This window comes from Photinus pyralis, unplaced genomic scaffold (assembly GCF_008802855.1).
Source record: "Photinus pyralis isolate 1611_PpyrPB1 unplaced genomic scaffold, Ppyr1.3 Ppyr1.4_LG8, whole genome shotgun sequence".
NCBI lineage: Eukaryota > Metazoa > Arthropoda > Insecta > Coleoptera > Lampyridae > Photinus > Photinus pyralis.
This window is the reverse complement of record NW_022170819.1, coordinates 5,418,377-5,438,127: the sequence shown is the minus strand read 5'-3', so window position 1 is coordinate 5,438,127 and position 19,751 is coordinate 5,418,377. Positions and strand designations below refer to the sequence as shown.

The following is a 19,751-nucleotide window of genomic DNA, read 5'->3' as shown; positions in this document are numbered from 1 at the left end:
CATACATTGATCAGTAACGGATGATCAAAAATGAGTTGCTGTCGAGTCGCCTTTGGAAGCATGTAAACAAAAATTCCAAAGGTGACTCGAGAGCAACTCATTTTTGACAGCATAGTGCTTCCGAAAAGACCATATATGCTATGTGCGCTGTTTTTCTTAACTAGAGCCATCTATGATTAAACTTTCATATCTTCATAAAGAAAAAATTTGGCACTGCGCAGAACGCGCACATCCAATGTTCACAATATCCCTCAAAAGGTCAAAACCGACACTTTAAAGACGCCTAGTTACACATTAACAATATTAATTTTCTTTACTAAAATATTTTGCATAGATATACACTGTGTCCAAGATAAGGATGTTCATCATGGGGATCTCCGAAGCCATAGCACATACGACGATGGTCAAATTAGAGAAAAGATGCGCAATTAAAGAGTTATTACTTCTGAAGATATGCCAGAAAAATCAAAATTTGCTGATTTGGTTTTTATTTTTGAACAGATACAAAAAATAAAAATGCATACGATGCATTTTGAGCTCTATAACACACCGTTGAGAGATTTTTAATACAACGTTTCGTTTCGGAGACATCATCATCATATATTATATGGCACGTAAAAAAGTACTCATTGTATCACAGATTTTAGTATATTTAAATCTGTGATTGTATTGAGTAGCATATTACTAATACCGATATACCACACACAAAAAAACAAAATTTAGAAACTGTCGATTTCAACAGAATGGTGCATCAACGCACAACGCCATTATCGTGCGGGAATACCTATCGGAAAAATTTTTCATTTTCCAGGAAATTGCAACAGATCATTTTCTGGGTTTCTCAACGGTTTAGTCCTGCCTAACTATAGCCACGATCCTAATCCCGCCATCTTGGATATTGAGCCATGCTAGTTTCTTATGTGGGTTTAATCCGAAAGATAGGCGCCCCATACTCTAGCCTTAGAGAGATCTACCTTCTAACGGGCGATCAATAACGAGTGGCGGTCGAGTCGCATTTGGAAGTTAAAGTTAAGTACGATTTCCCATGTAAAGAAAAATTCCAAAGGTGACTCGACAGCAACTCATTTTTGATCGCATAGTATTACTCGCACTACGTGCATAATTACCTAGCGCCGAATCTTCCTATACGCGACCTATCCCATTGTGGACTGCTTGATTAAGACAAGCAAGGGTAGTGGTTCCGGCCGAGGGGGGAGTAAAGGTCCATTTTTTTCGTAATCTACATAACATTCTCCGCGTAAAAGGTTCTACACACTGTTCCACTGGGATTAATATTTAAAAAAATATTTACGGGGTGGTTTTGCCAGTAGAGAACAGCGCAGTTCCCGATCTCAACCAAAGTACCAACGTGATGCAAATGAGAACCGTCCGCCACTGGGTGATCACTGGGGGACCGGGGGGAGGGGCGGCGGTGGGTGTAGAAATTAATTGTAAAGGAACTGTTTTCTACCAACTACCGCCCTTCTTTCTGACCCCCTATTAAAAGAGGTAGTTGGGCATTAACTACCCGCGGAAAATCTGGGGGGGGGGGGGGGGGGCTGGTTTTATCCTTCATGGTACTCTACTGAAAGGTCTCAACGAAAGGAATTAATTTCTACCTACCATTACTCCTCCTCGGCCCCTTATCGTGATCGCATTACGTATATAATTCGTTATCTCAAGAACAGCTTATCGAAGGAGGGTACTCACATTGGGCGATTGGGACGTCGGCAATATCTCCGTTACTAGCATGTGGGTGGTGAAAAGCATGACCTGCCGTAACTCATTCTCGAGTAAGAGGGTTTAGGAGGCGTTACAAATCAATGTGGTGATTGTCTTAGATGCCTCTGAGAGAAAAGACCAAACCAAAAAAGACCTTTCGCCGCTCCACGCGTTGCGGCAAAATGTACCTATAAAATGCGAAATCTTTTCCTATACAAAATTGAAATGCGTCTTCCAAAGTTCAACGTGACTTATTTACATTTCGGACTAATTTGCAGATAAGCCCCATTACTTATACGACTTTGTGTTTACTTCACTTTAATCGCAATTTTATATTTACACAATTGTTTACACGTAAACTAGACGATTTGGTCAGTTTGAAAAAATTTCCATGCGTCAGTTAATGGACAAAGTTTATCGTGTCTATACATTGCAAACTGATTTTTAAGATGCATAGGTTGCAGTAGTTGACGTGGGTCCCTTTTTTTATACTCCGGCAACGCTAAGAGGATAGTGCTATCATTAGTAGGTACTAAAATTGGAGAGAAAGTGAAGGTTACAAAATAGGATAACACATATAGCGATTATTAAAGAGAAGGGTAGCCAAAAAAACTGCGTGGAAAAATTCTAATAATTGCACAGCCAAATTTACCAAATTGTTACCAAGAGATATAATATTGTATGCACGCTCCATTGGCAACGTTTTTATTTATAGATTGTTTGAGCAATGAATAAAACGGTGTTACCTACATACGTCGAATTGCGCATTTATCTTGCCTTTATTAAATTTTTTCTCTACGCTTATTTGTGTAATTTGGCCCCCAACAGAGACCAAAAAGAAGAAGTAATCGATAGGTACCGGAAACGGCTGTAACAAATAGTACATATCTATATCTGACAATTAGATATTTTCATGCTATCTTGCCTGTTTATATTTCTATCGAAATGTTGTTATCATACAGTTAATCACATATAATTAAAAATCGATTAACGAATCACGCTTGTTTTTCAATAATACCACTAGGTAGATATTAAAGAAATGAATTTGTTGTTGTTTTGTTATTGCAAAATGGATTGGAAGAAACCTTGAATAAGGCTTGAGGGTTCTATTACAAGAACAAATACTACCCGACACGCGCGGAAAATTTCGTAAAGCAACTTTTATTTAATCACAAACAGATCGTATTATTATTATTGCTTCATGTTTTTGAAACATTACAATCTCCATTAATGTGCAATGGAATTTTTTCTAACTAAAATTTGCAAATCCCGACACCCCTGCACTAACGGTCAAAAGTAATGTTGCGCAGATAGTTAAGAGAGTTCTTTGATGATTTTATTCCAATTCGTTTCTAAATTAGGGCTCTCCCACATTTGGAACTGACGCCGAAAACTCGCCAAGGTCATAATAAAAGGTACATTACTTTTGATCCTAACTGCACAGTGCGTGTTAGGCCCCCTGTGTACAGCAGTGACCTATACTTATAATTTATCTTTTCTAAAATGTCCATTATACATTTTTAGTCTAATCTACAAGAATTGCAACGAACCCTGTTAATTTTGAGAAATGGAAGACGAAACTTTACGCAAACTCGCTGGAGCGTTACCATCAAAAGGCCATTCGTTAGGATAACCGGAGCTTAAAGTGCACAACGCAGGTTCACCTTTGATCTTCTAACCAGCGCAAATCTGACAAGCGATTTGGAAAAATCGACCTTTGACGAATTCATTCTGAAATGTACATTGGTAATCATAGCTTTTATAGGCTGAAAACTGTCGCTCTACTATCGTGTTTTATCGCTGTCCGTCAGAGACTTTCTGTTTTGACCAATCTGCAGGGTAGATGGAAGAAAATCTGGGTAGCAGAGATCTAAATAAACATTTTTTTGTAAATTAATCCAATTGCTCAAAAATGATTCGTTTGAGAACTACGTAACCAAAGGTCCCTAGACTTATTCTCTCTATTTTTTCTCAAAAACCAAAGCAGGTTCTTTTACCGATTTTGGAAAATCAAGATCGAAGAACTAAATGATATCATTAATACTCTGTAATTGACATTAGCTGTTGGGAATTGATTTTTAAAAATTTGTAAAAAAAATTATTAACTACTGTAATTTTTGGCCCAATTGTGAAACATATTAAAAAATAGTATATTGAAAGACAAGTGTTACAATGCGACCTATTGTAATACGACTATTTTGTGGCACGAGTGGCGTAGCGAAGCGGGGCCACGAGTGTCCACAAGATAGGAGTATTACAATAAAGCATTGTAACACGTGTTTTTCATACTATTTTTTCTATTTCGGGGCTTTAATTTAATTAAAAAGTAATTATGAAATACTACAGGAAACTTTAGAATTAATATATCTTAAGTTGGCAACACCATTTACGTTGACAATTCAACTCATGTATACAAAATCGCATAAGCCGCAGTGCAATTGTCACTTTGACAGCGGCAAAAGTTACCTGCAACTTTTCCAGCGACAAATGCACTAGTGGTTTTTTCACTTTTCATTTTGGAACAAGTATCGCATTATCCTTTCCCATATGATTAGCTTGACGTCTGTCAATAATTGACTAGTTTGGTGAATTTCTTGTTCGTTAAATTGTCCTGCCGAATTACACTCGAGGTTTATATTTAAACCGAGTAAATTTGGGTTGTTGCAATTCAAATCTGTTTCCTTTTAGCAATTGAACTCGAAAAACTGTCAACCTAAAAATGCTCCACCTTCGGTGTCGCATTTTTATTAGTTCACAGTTTTTCTCGTCTAATTGCTAGGCAACAGATTTTCATTACCTTAACAACCCAAATTTATTCGGTAAAATACAAACCTCTTGTGCAATTATAAGTGACAAATTTTAAGTTGGCAGCGTAGATAAACACAACACTGACATTTGGAAACTTTAAATCCCGTGAATGTGTAATTTTTTATTCGTAGATAAATTTATTTATGGTGGATGTGTAAAGGTAAACTGCTTATTTGGAATGTATTAAGTTCTTCGTGTACCAAAAATAAAGGAAAACACATAAATTTTACGTAATTTGATTTCACATGCATCTGATGATTTGACGTTGACGTCTTGGCGAACTGCCAACTTAGAGATGAAAAGTTACCAAAAACAATGTTACAATGGAACTCATTGAAACACTGTTTTTGCCGAAAACAGTTGCACAAAATTCTCATTGTAACACCGAAATAGAAAAAAGTTTTTCCACCCCATTTTCCAAACGGAATATAGAACTTCTCTGGCCTAATACCGTCACACATCCTCGCATCTCGAAAATCAATTAACTTTCGCAATAGCAACGTCTTATCGCGTTCGAGCAGATAGCACTTGAATGCACTCGACCAAATGTTCTTTAATTCTAAATAATACAATCTTATAATTTGGGCGCAAGCCTGTTGAGGGCCCAGAACAAAAGAGGGATAATAAAATAATAAAGAAGGAGCCCCCACTTTTTTGACGAATTTTGAAGCACCAGGAATCCGAATCAAACAAAATCGCTGTGATATTGGTCTGTCGGGCCGTTTAAACGGCTGAACCGATTGGAACCAAATTTGATCTTAAACACAAAAGGGCAGAATCGCACATGCGCAGGTGTACGAGTGGTATCTGTGCTGGCCACAGCAAATGTTTTGGAGTAGGTATACATATATATAGCCCATTTGTAGGGAAAAATTCCTTGTATTTCGATATGCAATAGGAATCGACTAATTAATTAACCATTTCACCAGTTCACAATTTGTTTGGGATAAAGTGTAACAGGTAAGCAATTAGAACAAATTTGTTGATGGATAGTGATCAGAACATTCCAAGATTAGAGTTGTAAATCATAGAAGTTTAAGTTGTTTATGGAAATTGTTACAATGTATTAATTTAGTTTGTTTAAAAAAAAAGAGGTTGTTGGGAATTGAACTCATATAGGTATTCTTGTACCTGATTGATGTAGATGGGGGCACGAGTCCAAGAACAATAAATGACATTTTGAATTAATGTAACATTGTGTTTATTTCACATTCATGCTCCATTACATAAATTACAATAAACAAGGAATAAAACAAACATTAATAATTAACAAAAATGGATTGACCGAGTGATGACATCTCAAAATTGAATCAAAAATTAATTAACGTTCTAATGTGGTGCAATTGATAAATTTGTAAGCGGCATAGGTGCTGCTGCAATTTGATGATAACGCCTAATGTACCCCAAAAGATGTTGCTCAAAATCGAATCTATTTTTTGTCTCATAATTGCAGTTAGCACATTTAAACACTGTATGTTCATAAATATGTTCGATACAGCCCGATTGCCTATTCATCTCACAATGTTTTAAAAGGTGTTGGTCATAGTAAGATTTATTGCTCGTCTCATAATCACAGGTAGTGCATTCATATAGGTCTTTGGAAACTTTATGAATTAAAAGGTGTCCTTCGTCACTTGTCTCGTAATCACAATTAGCATCTTTGGAATCGTGTGTCAAAAAATGTTGCTTCAGACAGCATTTATCATTCGTCGTGTAATCACAAAAGTCACATTTAAAATCGTTGGTAACTCGATGAGTTAAAACGTGTTTCTTAAGATACGATTTACTATTCGTCTCATAATCGCAAGTGGCACATTTAAAACCTTTGGAAATTTTGTGTGTTAAAACGTGCCGTTTAAGGTAGCATTTACTATTTGCTTTGTAATCACAAATAGCACATTTCAATTTTTTGGAAGTAACGTGTGTTAAAAAGTGTCGTTTTAAGTAGGATTTATTATTTGTTTTATATTCACAGTTAGTACATTTATAATTATCAGAACGATCGTGCGTTAAAAGGTGTCGGTTCAGATAGGTTTTGCAATGTGTCTCATAATCGCAGATCTCACATTTAAAATCTTTAGATTTTTTGTGAATTAAACGATGTCTTTGAAAGTAGCGTTTATTATTTGTCTTGTATTCACAGTTCTCACATTGTAATACATCTACATTATTAGAAACTTGTTTTAAATAGCGTTGTTTAAACAATTTTGTTTTATAATTGGTAGCACATTTTAGCACTTTTTCATTATTGGCTTCCGAGCATTGCGCATCAATAGTAATTTCGTTTTTTATTGTCACCAATGCTTCATTACTCACGAAAATGTTTTCCTGAAGAGAAGAATGGATTTCTTCTTCTTGTTTTGGTTCGATTTTAATGAGTGTTGCACCACCATCTTTCTCCATATCTGAGAAGAGTAATGTAACTAAAGAAAAGTGCGTTTTGGTTTATCCATTGAATAAAAAATACCCAACACATATGTGCTTGATAAATAAACAACCTTACCAGACCCATATATATACTCTTATATATATGACCAGACCAGACTCTGGCTGTAACACATTACACAAGCTCCGGTTTCATTAGCGTCTCACTTTCAGTACCAGTGGTGTACGTGTATACAGTTTTCTTCTTTTTTTTTGTTTAAGTAATCACGTATTCACGAAATTGTTGTTACGGTTATTAATAAATAGCCAAAAAACCATACCTTGGTTTCTATTATAATATTGTATCATTGCTTCATTTCAGTTTAACTACGTTTCAATTAAATAAGTTTTTGAAGTTACGGTACTCTGTCCGAAGCCAAGATCTACAAGTTTTAGTTACGTTATTTGTTTTACTCCGAAGAATCGGCTTATATTATCTTGGTTCTGTTTTGAATTGATAGGACCAATAGAAATTGGTGCATCGTAAATCACTTTTCTTGAACGTCACGTTTATACTTTTATACCGCTACCATTGTAATAATAATCCGTGGTTTTAGTATACGATTGCTTTCCTGTCACACGTTAGATTGCTTACGCAATATTTTATGAGCCGCGCTATTCACTACCCCTCCCATTTGTTTATGTTTTTATCTGTTACCGAAAAGGCTGAACGCATCCTTTTGAGCTCACAAGGTTGCGACCCAAAGTTCAAGGGTAATTTTTTAATTTTTCCTTGATACAACGTTTGATTACATACTGGTTTTCGATATAATCGAATTGTATTTACTACATTTGCTTAATATTCACTTAACGATTATAGCTCACAACCTGGCTACGGCTTTGACGGAATTTATACTAACCGACACCATTGGTTAGCGTTTGGCAACGCTGTTCATGTTTATTGACATTTTTTTGTTAACCTAACCTCAAAATTATACAAAGAAACTTGCACTACTCACAACTTTTCGAAAAAATCAACTTACAAGTTCTGGTCTGGTGGAAGCAAAGTATTTTAAACCATTGGGAGATTTTCTGGAGTGTGGAGTTGCATAAACATGACCGGTTGTGGTTCCATGACTAATTAAAATGCCCAATAATTGCGTTTGCATAATTAGCCACAAAGAACAATGGCAAGAAAATCCGCTTTTACTATTACAGATAAAACGATAAACGAAGCACTAGAGATAAAGCACCTTTATTGTGATGTTAGTTAGTGTCCAATCGATCAAACGACATGGCAAAAACGAACATTAATTTAGAATATTGGATGTCAAATCTGCCGGTGCATTTAAGAACTTGGCCTTTAATACGCCTAGCGATTCCTGGTAGGTTTTATCGGAATTTTCTCACGCAAATTATCAGTATGGTGTAGGGTCCCACGACAGTATGACCGCGTCAATAACGAAATCGTCCAAAATTGCGCCCGACGCCGAGTGCCTTCTACAGAAATTACGCTTTTTGGGACCCCTGCTACGTTTGATAATGTCGCGTTGGTCGAAAACGCAAGATTTGACCATTGGCGATCAGTTACGGTGCGGAATACGGTATTACGATCTTCGTGTTGCTACAAGACGAAATAAAACCTATCCCTACTTCGTGCACGGGCTTTACGCGGACGAAATTACGACTATGGTGACGAGCGTGAGGGAGTTTATCGACTCGCATCCTCATGAAGTGAGTGTAATAGCTTGCTTTAAAATGTTTATCTTAGTTTTAGGTCGTCATTTTAGATTTTCAACATTTCTACGCATTTGCCGAGGAAGATCATCATAATTTAATTACGCTTCTTCTCACGGTCTTCAAGTCCAAGTTATTGCCTTACACCAACGACATGAATCATATTACCTTAGAGTTTATGACGGAGAGCAATAAGTACCAGGTTTGTACGTTGCAAGAGCAATTACATCTCTTTTACAAAAGTTAATGAATTAAAGAAAGTATGTACTTACCAAATTTCAGATCATACTGATATACCGTGCAAATTACTCCCGCTTGAGTCAGCAGTACTTGTGGCCCAGTTTTACGTTTCCCACGCCGTGGCCGCAGACGATATCGCAAACCGACCTATTCGACAAACTCAATAGGGGTATCGCGACGAGACTGCAGAGCTTCGCGTACGTTTCACAGTGTGTTCTGACGCCGACGAACGGCTTTGTGGCGAAGAAGTTGTGCTGTAAGTTAAGCCGTTAAAGTGGTTAAAAAAAAGGTTTGTTTTAGCTACCTTGAAAAAAACCTGCGTTGTACCAATTCACGGCGCACGAATCGAATGGATTCAACAGCAGAGGATCGGAGAAGGGGGCGTTAATATTGTGATAGGGGATTTTGTAAATTTGAATGATTTTGAATTTCCTGCCGAAGTTGTGCAGTTAAATCTGCAAGTTTTTCCAACTAATGCTTCCATTTTAACGCCTGTAGATAATTAAAATTCCTATTCCATTACAGCTATGCCTTATAATTACTTCATCTAATACATATTTTCATTGTGAGGACTCTTACTTTATGTTATTTTAAGCCGATTTTCCAAGTCATGTTGGATTGCTTTAGCTTGTATGGTCACTTTCACCATTTGTCCGAGGCCGCAACCACTACAGTTTCACAGAACATCCCCTTTCAAAGATCATGGGGTGGTGTTCTGTGTACAATGTTCAATATATAAGCACAGCAGCCCTAAAATTCACTAGCGCGGGAAAATATGGCGCAACCAACCGCCATCTTGGTATAGGTCTGCCATGGGCGTATCCAGTTTGTTTTTTGCGTGATTCATTATTTGGTGTCGGGCAGTGGCGTAGTAATCTTTGTATACGTATACCTTTTCTGCCTGGATGCCCTTGTGCCTTGTAGTTTTTTCATTCTGGATTATTGAAAAGTGAAAGGCTTCATACGCCTTACGACAAAATATACTTTCCTACATTACTAACAGCTTTCTGCCAGCAGCTGTGCGCAATTTACTCGGCGGGATTTTTCTTTGTTATTTACATACTTACTTAACGGGCAAATTAATGTCCTGGTTTGGACAAGACAGGTTGAGAGTTTCCGAACCCTTGCTTAGGGGTGCACTCAACGGTACAAATCCGTCTTGATTTTCAGCCACCTGAAGAGCTCAAGCGCGTGCTCTGCCGACCACTTCTTGTGGACGAAAGGGTCATCTTCAATCGGTTTGGGTAGTGGCAACGATAGTAACTCTGCGCGGCGGGCGGCTTTCCGTTGAAAGGGAATGCGTGAAGCGAGTGAATGGCCCATCCCGAAGGATGTGATTATCCCGAAAAACTCTCAGCACACCCCGATGATGACAGTTTTCTTTTACCATGCTCTCTATTTCTTGGGGAACAGCGAATTTAGCAGAAAAAGCACCAGAACTGTTAAATTTTAGAGGCAAGACTATAGCTTTTGCTAGAAATTTTAGTGTTCAGCTTAATTATATTTCATTGGCGTGCATATATCGTAATGTGACGTGTTTCAGTGTTTGTGCACGCCAATGGTAAATGTTAACCTAGTTTTGGAACAAAAATTGTAATTGAGAATTTTGGGTTAATGCCATTGCTATATGAGTGTAAAGGTACAATTACAATTTGTACTTCCTTTCTATTGCAGTTAGGGAGCAATAGAATAATTGGGTGTGAACGTTTTTGATATGAAATTTCAAAAATGAGTTCATCGTAGTCGGTAAAACAGTTACCTTCCCGGTCGGTGCACAATGAACACCTCCCCATGAGTCGTGCACCGCAACGATCTCAAAATTAGTATTAAATTTCAATTAAAAAAACAACTATAGTAATATTAAATAATGATTTTATTAGAAATAAATAATAGGGTAGTCGAGGAAACTTTAACGGTTAAGATAAAAAACGCACAAGCTGGGTAAGTCCACCTTTCATTACTTTATTAGGCGGTGCTTTGGGGTGAGGCATTTGCTTATCAAAATTTGAACGTTTCCTTCAAATTCACTTGAATGATTCATAAGACGCGTCCTCAAACTCACTTACTCATACCACCCCTTTAATTTTAGGGTAAAAAATGAGTATATCGATATTACCATTGCGGATTTTGATGGAGTATTATACCACATTTCAAATCTTAACTCGGATAAAACAAAAGTGAGGATAAGTATTTCGTTAAAGTTTTACAAGGAACTGCAAGAGCACGGTGCCGATGAGCTGCTGAAACGAGTATACGGACCGCTACTTATCTCACCGGAGGACGGTTACAATGTGTCTGTGCTAATGGATCTAGAGAACATTCCAAACGATTGGCCGTCATTAGTCAAGAAGATCGGACTGTTGAAAAGGAACTGTTTTGCGTCTGTCTTTGAGAAGTATTTTGATTTTCAAGAGCGGGGCGACGAGGGTCAGTCGAGGGCAGTTATTCATTACAGAACAGATGAGACTTTGTAAGTGACCCTCTGTGTTGACCTAATTTAAATGTTTGCGCTAGGTACGTCGAAGCCAAAGCCGATCGTGTGACGGTCGTATTTTCGACACGGTTTCGTGATGAGGACGACGTGGTCATCGGGAAGGTGTTCATGCAGGAGCTAAAGGAGGGGCTGAGGGCGTCGCATACCGCTCCTCCCGTGCTGTTCAGTCATCGAGAGCCCCCATTAGAGTTGCAGAATACGGACGCGGTGGTGGACAATAAAGTTGGTTACGTTACGTTTGTGCTCTTTCCGAGGCATACTGCTAGAAATACGCGCGACAACACCATTAATTTGATACACATGTTTAGACATTATTTGCATTACCATATTAAATGTTCCAAGGCGTACATTCACAGTCGGATGAGGGCCAAAACTTCCGAGTTCCTTAAGGTGCTGAATCGTGCACGGCCCGAGAATAAATCCAGTGATAAAAAGACGATTACGTAAGTAGCGCTCTTCTCTACACTTTCGGTAAGGCCATAAGTCTCATAGAGGGCAGTGTAACGCAAAATAAAGATGGAATCAAAGCTCTCACGCTGAAACCGTGACATGAGAATTGGTACCTGTCAATTTGAAATCATTTCACAGATTTTGAGGTTAAGAAATTTTTTTTGAGTGCCACCGCCATCTTGGATTTTTTAAATGGCAACATAGATCATTAGGAAGCTTATTTTTTTCTCTTGTGACGTTATAAAGGCCCCCAGGTACGATCATGAAATTGATAAAAATGGTTAAAGGACACTTTAATTAAGCGTTTTCAACAACAAAATTTACGGAAGAAGCCCTAAATTTTCCACAAACAATACAAAGTTCACATCGTTTCGTTTTCTCAAAGGTTCTGTTCATAATTTTTTTATTGGTAAATTGTATATCCTGGATTCTTTCTTTCATAATAGTCCTGGTGACTTGTGATACTTTAAAAAAACATCGTTTAATGGTCTCTTTTGAAAATGTATAGGAAGAGTACTAAATGGCACCAGACTGGTCACGATTGTGACACCTTTGCTGATGGGACAGTTACTTATTGGACATTAATTCAATATTTGCTTAATGTATAAAATCCGTTTACTCCATCAGAAGGTAAAATGTAGCCCCAAAGATGGCGTTACAAGAATTAAAAAACGTGTGGCCTTACTGTAAAGTGTAGCACGCTGTCGAAAGCAGCTTAATGAATTGAGTTCTTTTTCAGTGGGAGAACGTTCATTCGAAGAGATTGATGAGTAGGTGCCAGCTCAAAGTCTAATTAACAATGTTAATTACCGAAGTTCAAAGTAAGCCTGTGTGCATTTGACCATTGTACTGTTTTAATTACTTTTTATATTGTTTTATCATGTATCGAATGTTAACTAATATACGATTTTAATTCACCGATTGCGATAGCAATAATTTGTCATTGGAACCGACGCATTTATTTTTTCACTTTGCCAAATTACAAAGTTCTGTCCTAAACAAAAATAGTTCGAGAGTAGTGTAGTTTAAATTAGTAAATCGGGAATGTACCGTCGCGGCGTGCTCAAAGCGCGACGACGGGATTCGCCGAGTAATTCGATTTGTACATATAGTTAACATTTTAAACGTGCTTCCTGGTGAGTGAATGGGCACAAACGATGTCTCCTCGATTACAGATTTCTCGGTTGTGCAATTGTTTTATTCTTATTACGGGTGCTCTATGCTTATACATAAATTGTGTTTCCCGCTTTTGGGCTATTCCATTTCAAATCTGTCTTTTCTCTTCAACTTAAGCCAATGAAATTTAGTATGTTGACCTGAGACCTAGAAAGGTCTCGCATGTTGACCAGAGCGAGTTGAAATGGATTGATCCCATGTCTAGGAAAAAGTTTTTCTCCAACACGATAAATACAATTATTAGTTACGTAAGCGTTCAAACAAATATAGTTAACAGTATATTTTAGATATTTCATGTATAGTCCTTAGCTTCTGCTGTAAAAACATGTCGAAACTCATTTCACTCATTCCTGTCGAGCATTGTTTTGTAAAATAATCTGCAGTTATGTAATATAAAAATTATTTCCTAGCGTGGTTTTATTTCCCCATGACGCGTAGCGCCGGATATCCCCAGCTCGTCACTCACACCTGTAATTGTCACGAATTACAACAAATTTACAACCACCTTCACCACAGTTCCTGGTTTTTCCAAGGTATTGCTCGTCGATATTCCGATTCTCATTCCTCAAATCCTCCTGTATAATTTCGAGCGCTAAAACTACCACCATCAGACAAATCGCGTAAAAAAGTCTTACCGCGCTTCAAATCCATCGCGTCCATCTCCTGATTCTGTATCAACTTCAGCTTCTCGCGAAATTTCACCGTGATCTTTTTGCGCTGATAATCGGCCTCGATCTCCTGTTTGGTGCGCGGTACTCGAATTTTAACGCAACAGCATATTAAGATTACTGCAAAAGATACCCGTTAAGGCAACGGATTACAAACAAAATTCGTACCTAAGACGGTCACGCCAGAGAAACAAAAGAAGAGCAGGTGCCAAATGCGAAAGCCCAAATCGTCCGAGAGTGGCCTCTCGATCCAAATTTCCGCGTCTTTGTTGGGGTTCGGTCGAAAACTCGCCATGCCAATTTTGTTAATGGAGTTTAGGGTTGACGCCACTCCCGGGGCACTCCTTTATTAGTGGGATGTAATTTTACACCGCAGGTGGTAATTTGCGGCGATTGCAATTGATTTTCTTTTTCAATGTCATTATTGGTGCTCAAAAAATCCAAAATACTCGTCATTGGTTACCGAAATTCCAAATTTTCTATTTGATTTTTAATTTAACAAAATAATTTGCGAATTTCGCAATACGTGTTCGATTTTTTACAGAATCCCGCTGACTCGACGCGTAACTAATAACGATAAACAACCACGCGCATTGCTAATTTATCGTATTTTTAGTTGTGAATTTTTCCTTTAGCTGGAACTCCCATGTTACAACACAAGAGAAGATTCATGATATGCACACAGCATGAGTGTGGCGACGCGCCGCGCTTGCACATCCGACAACAAACTAAAACGTGTTGCACTCTCATTGGCCAAAATGAACCAATGAGAGCTCCGAACTCTGCGAAGAAATTCCTGCTCCAATGGAGCTTCAAGAAACAACCAGCTTTTCCACCTGTAGAACCAGTTCGCCTTGCCAGTTCGACCTCGTGCCACTCTTCACCAGCCAGAAGACTCGCATCCCCACTTACTCCGACTACAGCGCTCAACGCGTGCACTTCTGCTACTTTTTTGTACGTATCGTTAATATATTCCATTAAACGCAACAGCATTTTATTTAGTGTCGCCCGCGAAAATGAACATCTTTCATTTGTTTTTTAGTTGGGATGGGAGAGATGAAAAACTATCCAAAAATCAAAAAAATTAAAAAAAAGTACCTTAAGTTAGGCGAATATTTTCCATGAATTGATCAATACTTCCCAAAAGGTTATATAACGGACTATTTGTTTACAAAGAAAAATTATTTTAATAAATAAGAAACTTGACATTTGCGCATGCGCACATCTAATGTTTAAAATATGCGATATGTTTGCCTTTACTAGTAGTGCAGGCGCTGGATGGATTTGAGTGTGCAAAAACCGAGGACCGCATTCTGCCAATTGATCCCAGTTCAGAAAAGCTTGTAGATTAATAATTCGGATGTTGCCGGAACGCTTCTTGGTCCTAATTCTGTGTTATACCTCCTCCTCTTGCGCCGACTTTATATGCATGCGCAAATTAAACGTTAAGATTTTTCTTGATTCTGGTAGCTATAATAAGCTATCCAATGCAAAAATAACTAGATATATTGGACACTGTAGGCTCAGTAGTTAAGGCCTCTGGTAGACTGACGGACGGAGAAAATGCCCATAATAACGCTTTCCAACATGAGTTGGAAAATGCGTAAAAATCGTCTAAAGAGCTAGGAAGGTCTGGAGCCCGTTCCAGAATGCTCGCGGGAATGTGTATACACTTCTGATCAAGCTTCTTAGTCCAGCAGTAAAAATTAGGCCCCACATTAGGGAATCGTCTTCCATTTAATTACAACAATTAACGATTACATATTTATTAATTATTTCTTACAAAAATATACGATCTGCAGCGGAAATTAAGGTTGCGAATTCCCTACCGTTTGCTCGATACCTTTTACATTCGCGCTAAAATCGTCGGCGGATGCGGGCCAAGGTTTACCGGGCGATATGATTTGACCGATTGTTACCGGTTCCGGTAGGTACCATGGCCTTGTCGGTTTATACCCAAGTATTATGTGCGTGGATGAAAACGGTTTCTGTGTGATACGGTTGGTGGTGTGAGGAGGCGGTCGAGTGCTTTGCGGTTTTCCGTGTTGCGTTGACGGTTTGGGTGGCTTTACAGTCGGAGAGGCCGGCCACGGGGTTCCGGGCGGTATCAGTTGGCCGATCGTCACCGGTTCCGGTAGGTACCAAGGCCTTTGGGGTGTATACTCTAGAACTTTGTGCGTGGTGTGTCGCGTCTGATTATTCTCCTGTGGAAGTACTGTGGTCTTTACCTCTTGCACGACTGTCGAGCCATTGGTGGTTGTCGTCGTTTTGTAACCTGCCGGGGAATCCGGCCATGGAGTTCCTGAAGGTATCAATTGGCCAATTGTTACCGGTTCAGGAAGAAAAGACGGCCTCGTTGGTTTATACTCCAAAACTGTTGCTGGGGACTGGAGTTCGTCTTCTGATTGTGATGATGGCTGCGGTTTCAAAGTTGTATTTGCTGAAGCAGGCCACGGTGTTCCGGATGGTACCAACTGCGCGATTGTTGAAGGTTCTGGCAGAAAAGATGGCCTAGTCGGTTTGTATTCCAAGACCGTAATTGGTTTTACTGTTGCGTTGTTGACTCCATCCGGCTTAATGGTTGTTTGATAACCTTCTGGTGAATCTGGCCATGGAGTTCCTGCAGGTATTAATTGACCGATCGTTACTGGATCAGGAACGTAAGGCGGTCTTGATGGTTTATACCCCAAAACGATTGCAGGTTTTCCGCCCGATAGGTTATTCACTTCTTCACCAAACCTATTTTCTACGCTGGACGCAGATGGCGTTGTGTAATCAGTGGAAGAAATTGCAGCTGATGATGTCGTTGAAGATTGGTTTCCTAAATCAGTAGTAGGTTTAACTTCCGCCCCCGATGGTGGAGGTTTATGAGTCGTATTTGCGGAATCCGGCCATGGAGTACCTGCAGAAACCAACTGCCCTAAGGTAAACGGCTCGGGGTGGTGAAAAGAGCTTATTGGTTTGTATTCTAATACGGTCAATGGTCTTACATCTTTTGCAGCGGTGTCAGTATCATTTGTATTTCTTACGGAAGCTGTCTGAGATGCGTTACACAACACAAGTATAACGACCGCACTGTCTACGAGATTAATTTTCATATTTTAATATTAAAATCTGCGTAAATTAACAACCGCAACGGGCAAAGAGATGTAACGGAATATTGCAAAAAATTCACAAACAAAACATTGACAAGGCCAACATTCTTTCAATGACTGGTTTTCAAACAAGTTTAGCTTCTGTATTGTTATGTGGAGGTATGGAATCACAATCAATGTCACTGATCTCAAAATAATAGCCACTGTATCACGCAATTAGCAATAATTATTAATTGAATTCGCTCTGCTAACTGATGGTAATCGATGTAGTACTGTACCATGACCTACGCAGCAGAGGTATTTATCTATATCTTCGTAGTGGCGAAAAATAACTATTAATAGCTAATCTTCATTAATTGACGTGACCTAATTACCGCAATTTGGTTTTTCGTAAATGATTGGGTTATTATCTATTTAACCCACTATAAAAATAAAAGGTTTTCATAATGTCGTGCCCCTAAATCACGCATGTACCTATTCTTATATATTTAGGTAAAGCGCATTTTTCCAACCTTGGCGCCTGCCATAGTTCCGGGGACTATTTACGTGTAGAGTAATTTTCGGGCACCAAAAAGTCAAGTGTCAATATCAAAAAAAAAACCTTATCAAGTTTATCACTTTATTAGAACACCTCCGTATATATACATGCTGTAGACGCGAAGCGACGCCACTTTGGAGATGTTTTTACTTAGCAAGCATGGAGAGACACTTCTTGCAAGTGAAGCCGCCAACAATCTTAGAGCGCGTCCACCACAGATGCTGAAGCGACGCCTTTTGTATATGAGAAGATGCCAACAAGCGCAGAGCGACGCTACTTCGACGTGAAGCCGCCTACAGACTTAGAGAAGACGCCAACCGACGCTTCTTGCAGACGTTGAAAACGCCATAATAAACTCGGTGCGACGCTTCTTGCAGATACGAAGAACGTCTTCAAGCTCGGAGAGATCTCGAAAGTGTATGGAACACACAGTTTTTCAAATTTTGTATTCACTTTTGGATGTGGCACCATGTATATAGTACACGTTCTATGTTAGATTGGCAACACTGGTTTCCCCTCCCCATTCGATTTTTACATAACCAAACTTTTCTCTTCTCGATTCATTGCTAAAGTTGTAATTATTTTAATTTATACGTACTGCAATGAAGATATTATTATTTGGTATTTGCTTTGTATGTTTCATATCTACACTTAGCGCTTCAAATTATGGCGACCTGACCGATAATGAGTTCGCTGAATTTGAGGACTTCGAAGCCGAAGATGACGTTTTTACTAGCGACGATGGCCAGAAAAGCGTAAAGGAGTCGTCGGCCGAAGATGGTTTCGTCGAGGAGGACGACGAGCAGGACGCTATTGTCGAGGACGAATCCGAATTTGAACATTTTCAAGATTCTGAGGAGTTCGAAGGTTTCGCCGACGCGAAGGACGAGAAACCGGCGTCCGAACCGAAAATAACCATTACTAAAGTTCCCATACACTTTCGGGCGAATTGGGACAGCTACTGGTTGGAGATTTTAATGATCGCCGGATTGGTTGTGTATTTTTTGAATTTCGCAACTGGAAAGAGTAAGAATACGAAGATCGCCAACGTGTGGTTTCAAACACATAAAACACTTCTCGAAGAAAATTTCTCCTTAGTCGGTAAGTCTTCAATAGCAGTTGCCCACTTTTAATTTATTTTGCAGGGGACGACACCACCATCGAAAACAAGGAGGGCGGAGCCTTAATTAAAGAAAGCGAAAATATATTCACACTGTGGTGTAGTGGTCGAGTGTGTTGCGAAGGGATGCTAGTCGAGCTCAAGTTGATAAAGCGCCAGGACTTGGTAGCGGTCATTGCGGGAATGATGAGACCTACCTTGGATCAGATACACGTGAAAGTTATAATGAATAAGGAGGATATGGATAGTTTCGTCTTCTGTGTCGCATCGAAAAAGGTATCCTTGCATTTCTCTAAGGAAATGGCAGACATTAGCATGTATTGCCCTGAGAGGCGCCCCGGTGAAAAACAAAATATACCGAGTAATTTCAGTATAATGAGCGAAATACCCGAGACAACCTCTGCACTGTTAGATTCCAAAGTGACCACAGTACTTAATAAATACGCCGAGTACGTAGAATACATTCACTTTTCTGATCAGTACACAGGAGTAAAGCAAGCCGACGATACTGGCGCGTTAAAGCTACCCGACACTCAGAAGGTGTTGCTCTTCGGATTTAATGTCCCGGCAAAAGGCGCGGGAACGACTGAAACGATGGAGCAACTAAAACCGCTCATGACAATGGTGTTGTACTGTATCGACAAGATCAAGCGTTACCGTCTATCAAAGGAAGGCAAGGCAAAGGCTGAAAAGAACCGTCAACGAGTCGAAGAGGCATTTTTAAAATCGACGCACGTCGCTCGCGCCGAGGCGGCCGCGGCACGTCGTGAGGAGCGCAGGCGATTGGAAAAGGAGAAGGTAATGGCGGATTCCGACCCCGAGAAGCAGAGACGCTGGGAGGAAAAGGAGCAAAAGCGTCAGGCGAAGAAACGCGCGCCTAAAATGAAACAGCTCAAAGTGAAAGCTCTGTGAAGGATTGTACAGGGTGTTTGTAAAACGTCATCATTTTTTTTGTTACATTGTTGTTAATTATAGTAATCATTCTTTGCCTTACTTAATGTTACATGTTTTTTCGGATTTTTGTTCTTTATCGTTTTGAATTTTTGGGAGCGCTAATGTGATACTAATTAACCAAAAAGATAAATGGAATCGGAGCAAAAGTTCAAAGACTATTTAACATACAAACTAAGGCGACGTTTTAGTTGTGTACCCAATATAGATAGTTATAAATTAAGCTGAAGTTTTGATGGTAGACCTTACTTTATTTTGTATAGTCAGTAATATCAAGCTAACTGAAAAGTTTGAACAAAAAACAACTGAATTGTACTAAAAACAAACGCTCAGTTTGTTTTTGTTGCTTAGAATCCTTTTGTTTTGATCAGTAATTTCCAGCTGGTAC

General features: G+C 39.1%; 6 protein-coding genes across 9 annotated transcripts; 3 read left to right on the top strand and 3 right to left on the bottom strand.

Annotated features, from left to right (window-relative positions):
• Positions 1-4,895: 4,895 nt before the first annotated feature.
• LOC116177913 (zinc finger X-chromosomal protein-like) lies at positions 4,896-9,005 on the bottom strand. Of its 2 annotated transcripts, none has more exons than XM_031497089.1 (2): positions 8,904-9,005; positions 4,896-6,935 (listed from the first exon to the last, which is right to left on the bottom strand). In XM_031497089.1, the coding sequence occupies exon 2, from the start codon at positions 6,931-6,933 to the stop codon at positions 5,860-5,862; it is 1,074 nt and encodes a 357-aa protein (XP_031352949.1). In that variant the 5' UTR covers positions 6,934-6,935; positions 8,904-9,005; the 3' UTR covers positions 4,896-5,859. The 2 variants fall into 2 exon arrangements, with proteins under 2 accessions (XP_031352949.1, XP_031352950.1); XM_031497090.1 differs by lacking the exon at positions 8,904-9,005 and adding an exon at positions 7,034-7,773.
• Positions 7,884-9,440, top strand: LOC116177914 (PI-PLC X domain-containing protein 2). The gene is made up of 5 exons (XM_031497091.1): positions 7,884-8,279; positions 8,327-8,628; positions 8,672-8,833; positions 8,914-9,127; positions 9,172-9,440. The coding sequence occupies exons 1-5, from the start codon at positions 8,189-8,191 to the stop codon at positions 9,375-9,377; spliced, it is 975 nt and encodes a 324-aa protein (XP_031352951.1). The 5' UTR covers positions 7,884-8,188; the 3' UTR covers positions 9,378-9,440.
• A 408-nt stretch (positions 9,441-9,848) lies between these two features.
• Positions 9,849-12,732, top strand: LOC116177915 (probable actin-related protein 2/3 complex subunit 2). Its single transcript, XM_031497092.1, has 4 exons — positions 9,849-10,812; positions 10,961-11,341; positions 11,386-11,808; positions 12,555-12,732. Exons 1-4 carry the CDS (start codon positions 10,739-10,741, stop codon positions 12,580-12,582), a joined length of 906 nt encoding a protein of 301 aa, XP_031352952.1. The 5' UTR covers positions 9,849-10,738; the 3' UTR covers positions 12,583-12,732.
• Positions 12,733-12,824: 92 nt separating this feature from the next.
• On the bottom strand, positions 12,825-14,499 carry LOC116177916 (transmembrane inner ear expressed protein). 3 transcript variants are annotated; one of them, XM_031497093.1, is made up of 4 exons: positions 13,828-14,499; positions 13,627-13,779; positions 13,506-13,589; positions 12,825-13,459 (listed from the first exon to the last, which is right to left on the bottom strand). In XM_031497093.1, exons 1-4 carry the CDS (start codon positions 13,952-13,954, stop codon positions 13,398-13,400), a joined length of 426 nt encoding a protein of 141 aa, XP_031352953.1. In that variant the 5' UTR covers positions 13,955-14,499; the 3' UTR covers positions 12,825-13,397. The 3 variants fall into 3 exon arrangements, with proteins under 3 accessions (XP_031352953.1, XP_031352954.1, XP_031352955.1); XM_031497094.1 differs by having other exon boundaries at positions 13,506-13,583; XM_031497095.1 differs by having other exon boundaries at positions 12,825-13,589.
• A 704-nt stretch (positions 14,500-15,203) lies between these two features.
• Positions 15,204-17,005, bottom strand: LOC116178518 (extensin-like). The gene has a single exon (XM_031498025.1). The coding sequence runs from the start codon at positions 16,755-16,757 to the stop codon at positions 15,468-15,470; it is 1,290 nt and encodes a 429-aa protein (XP_031353885.1). The 5' UTR covers positions 16,758-17,005; the 3' UTR covers positions 15,204-15,467.
• Positions 17,006-17,446: 441 nt separating this feature from the next.
• On the top strand, positions 17,447-19,586 carry LOC116178516 (coiled-coil domain-containing protein 47). The gene is made up of 2 exons (XM_031498024.1): positions 17,447-18,393; positions 18,438-19,586. The coding sequence occupies exons 1-2, from the start codon at positions 17,895-17,897 to the stop codon at positions 19,322-19,324; spliced, it is 1,386 nt and encodes a 461-aa protein (XP_031353884.1). The 5' UTR covers positions 17,447-17,894; the 3' UTR covers positions 19,325-19,586.
• The last annotated feature ends 165 nt before the right edge of the window (positions 19,587-19,751 follow it).

What these genes read in the sequence shown, in the direction of transcription:
- LOC116177915 (XM_031497092.1), top strand. Translation starts at nt 10,739, where the DNA reads ATGATTTTATTAGAAATAAATAATAGGGTAGTCGAGGAAACTTTAACG. An exon ending in ATAAAAAACGCACAAGCTGG is followed by an intron (nt 10,813 to 10,960) that starts GTAAGTCCACCT and finishes CTTTAATTTTAG; the next exon opens with GGTAAAAAATGAGTATATCG. An exon ending in TACAGAACAGATGAGACTTT is followed by an intron (nt 11,342 to 11,385) that starts GTAAGTGACCCT and finishes TGTTTGCGCTAG; the next exon opens with GTACGTCGAAGCCAAAGCCG.
- LOC116178516 (XM_031498024.1), top strand. Translation starts at nt 17,895, where the DNA reads ATGAAGATATTATTATTTGGTATTTGCTTTGTATGTTTCATATCTACA. An exon ending in AGAAAATTTCTCCTTAGTCG is followed by an intron (nt 18,394 to 18,437) that starts GTAAGTCTTCAA and finishes TTTATTTTGCAG; the next exon opens with GGGACGACACCACCATCGAA.
- LOC116177913 (XM_031497089.1), bottom strand. Translation starts at nt 6,933, where the DNA reads ATGGAGAAAGATGGTGGTGCAACACTCATTAAAATCGAACCAAAACAA.
- LOC116177916 (XM_031497093.1), bottom strand. Translation starts at nt 13,954, where the DNA reads ATGGCGAGTTTTCGACCGAACCCCAACAAAGACGCGGAAATTTGGATC. An exon ending in CGCGATGGATTTGAAGCGCG is followed by an intron (nt 13,590 to 13,626) that starts GTAAGACTTTTT and finishes TGATGGTGGTAG; the next exon opens with TTTTAGCGCTCGAAATTATA. An exon ending in CCTTGGAAAAACCAGGAACT is followed by an intron (nt 13,460 to 13,505) that starts GTGGTGAAGGTG and finishes TGACAATTACAG; the next exon opens with GTGTGAGTGACGAGCTGGGG.
- LOC116178518 (XM_031498025.1), bottom strand. Translation starts at nt 16,757, where the DNA reads ATGAAAATTAATCTCGTAGACAGTGCGGTCGTTATACTTGTGTTGTGT.
- LOC116177914 (XM_031497091.1), top strand. Translation starts at nt 8,189, where the DNA reads ATGGCAAAAACGAACATTAATTTAGAATATTGGATGTCAAATCTGCCG. An exon ending in AATACGCCTAGCGATTCCTG is followed by an intron (nt 8,280 to 8,326) that starts GTAGGTTTTATC and finishes AGTATGGTGTAG; the next exon opens with GGTCCCACGACAGTATGACC. An exon ending in TGTGGCGAAGAAGTTGTGCT is followed by an intron (nt 9,128 to 9,171) that starts GTAAGTTAAGCC and finishes GGTTTGTTTTAG; the next exon opens with CTACCTTGAAAAAAACCTGC.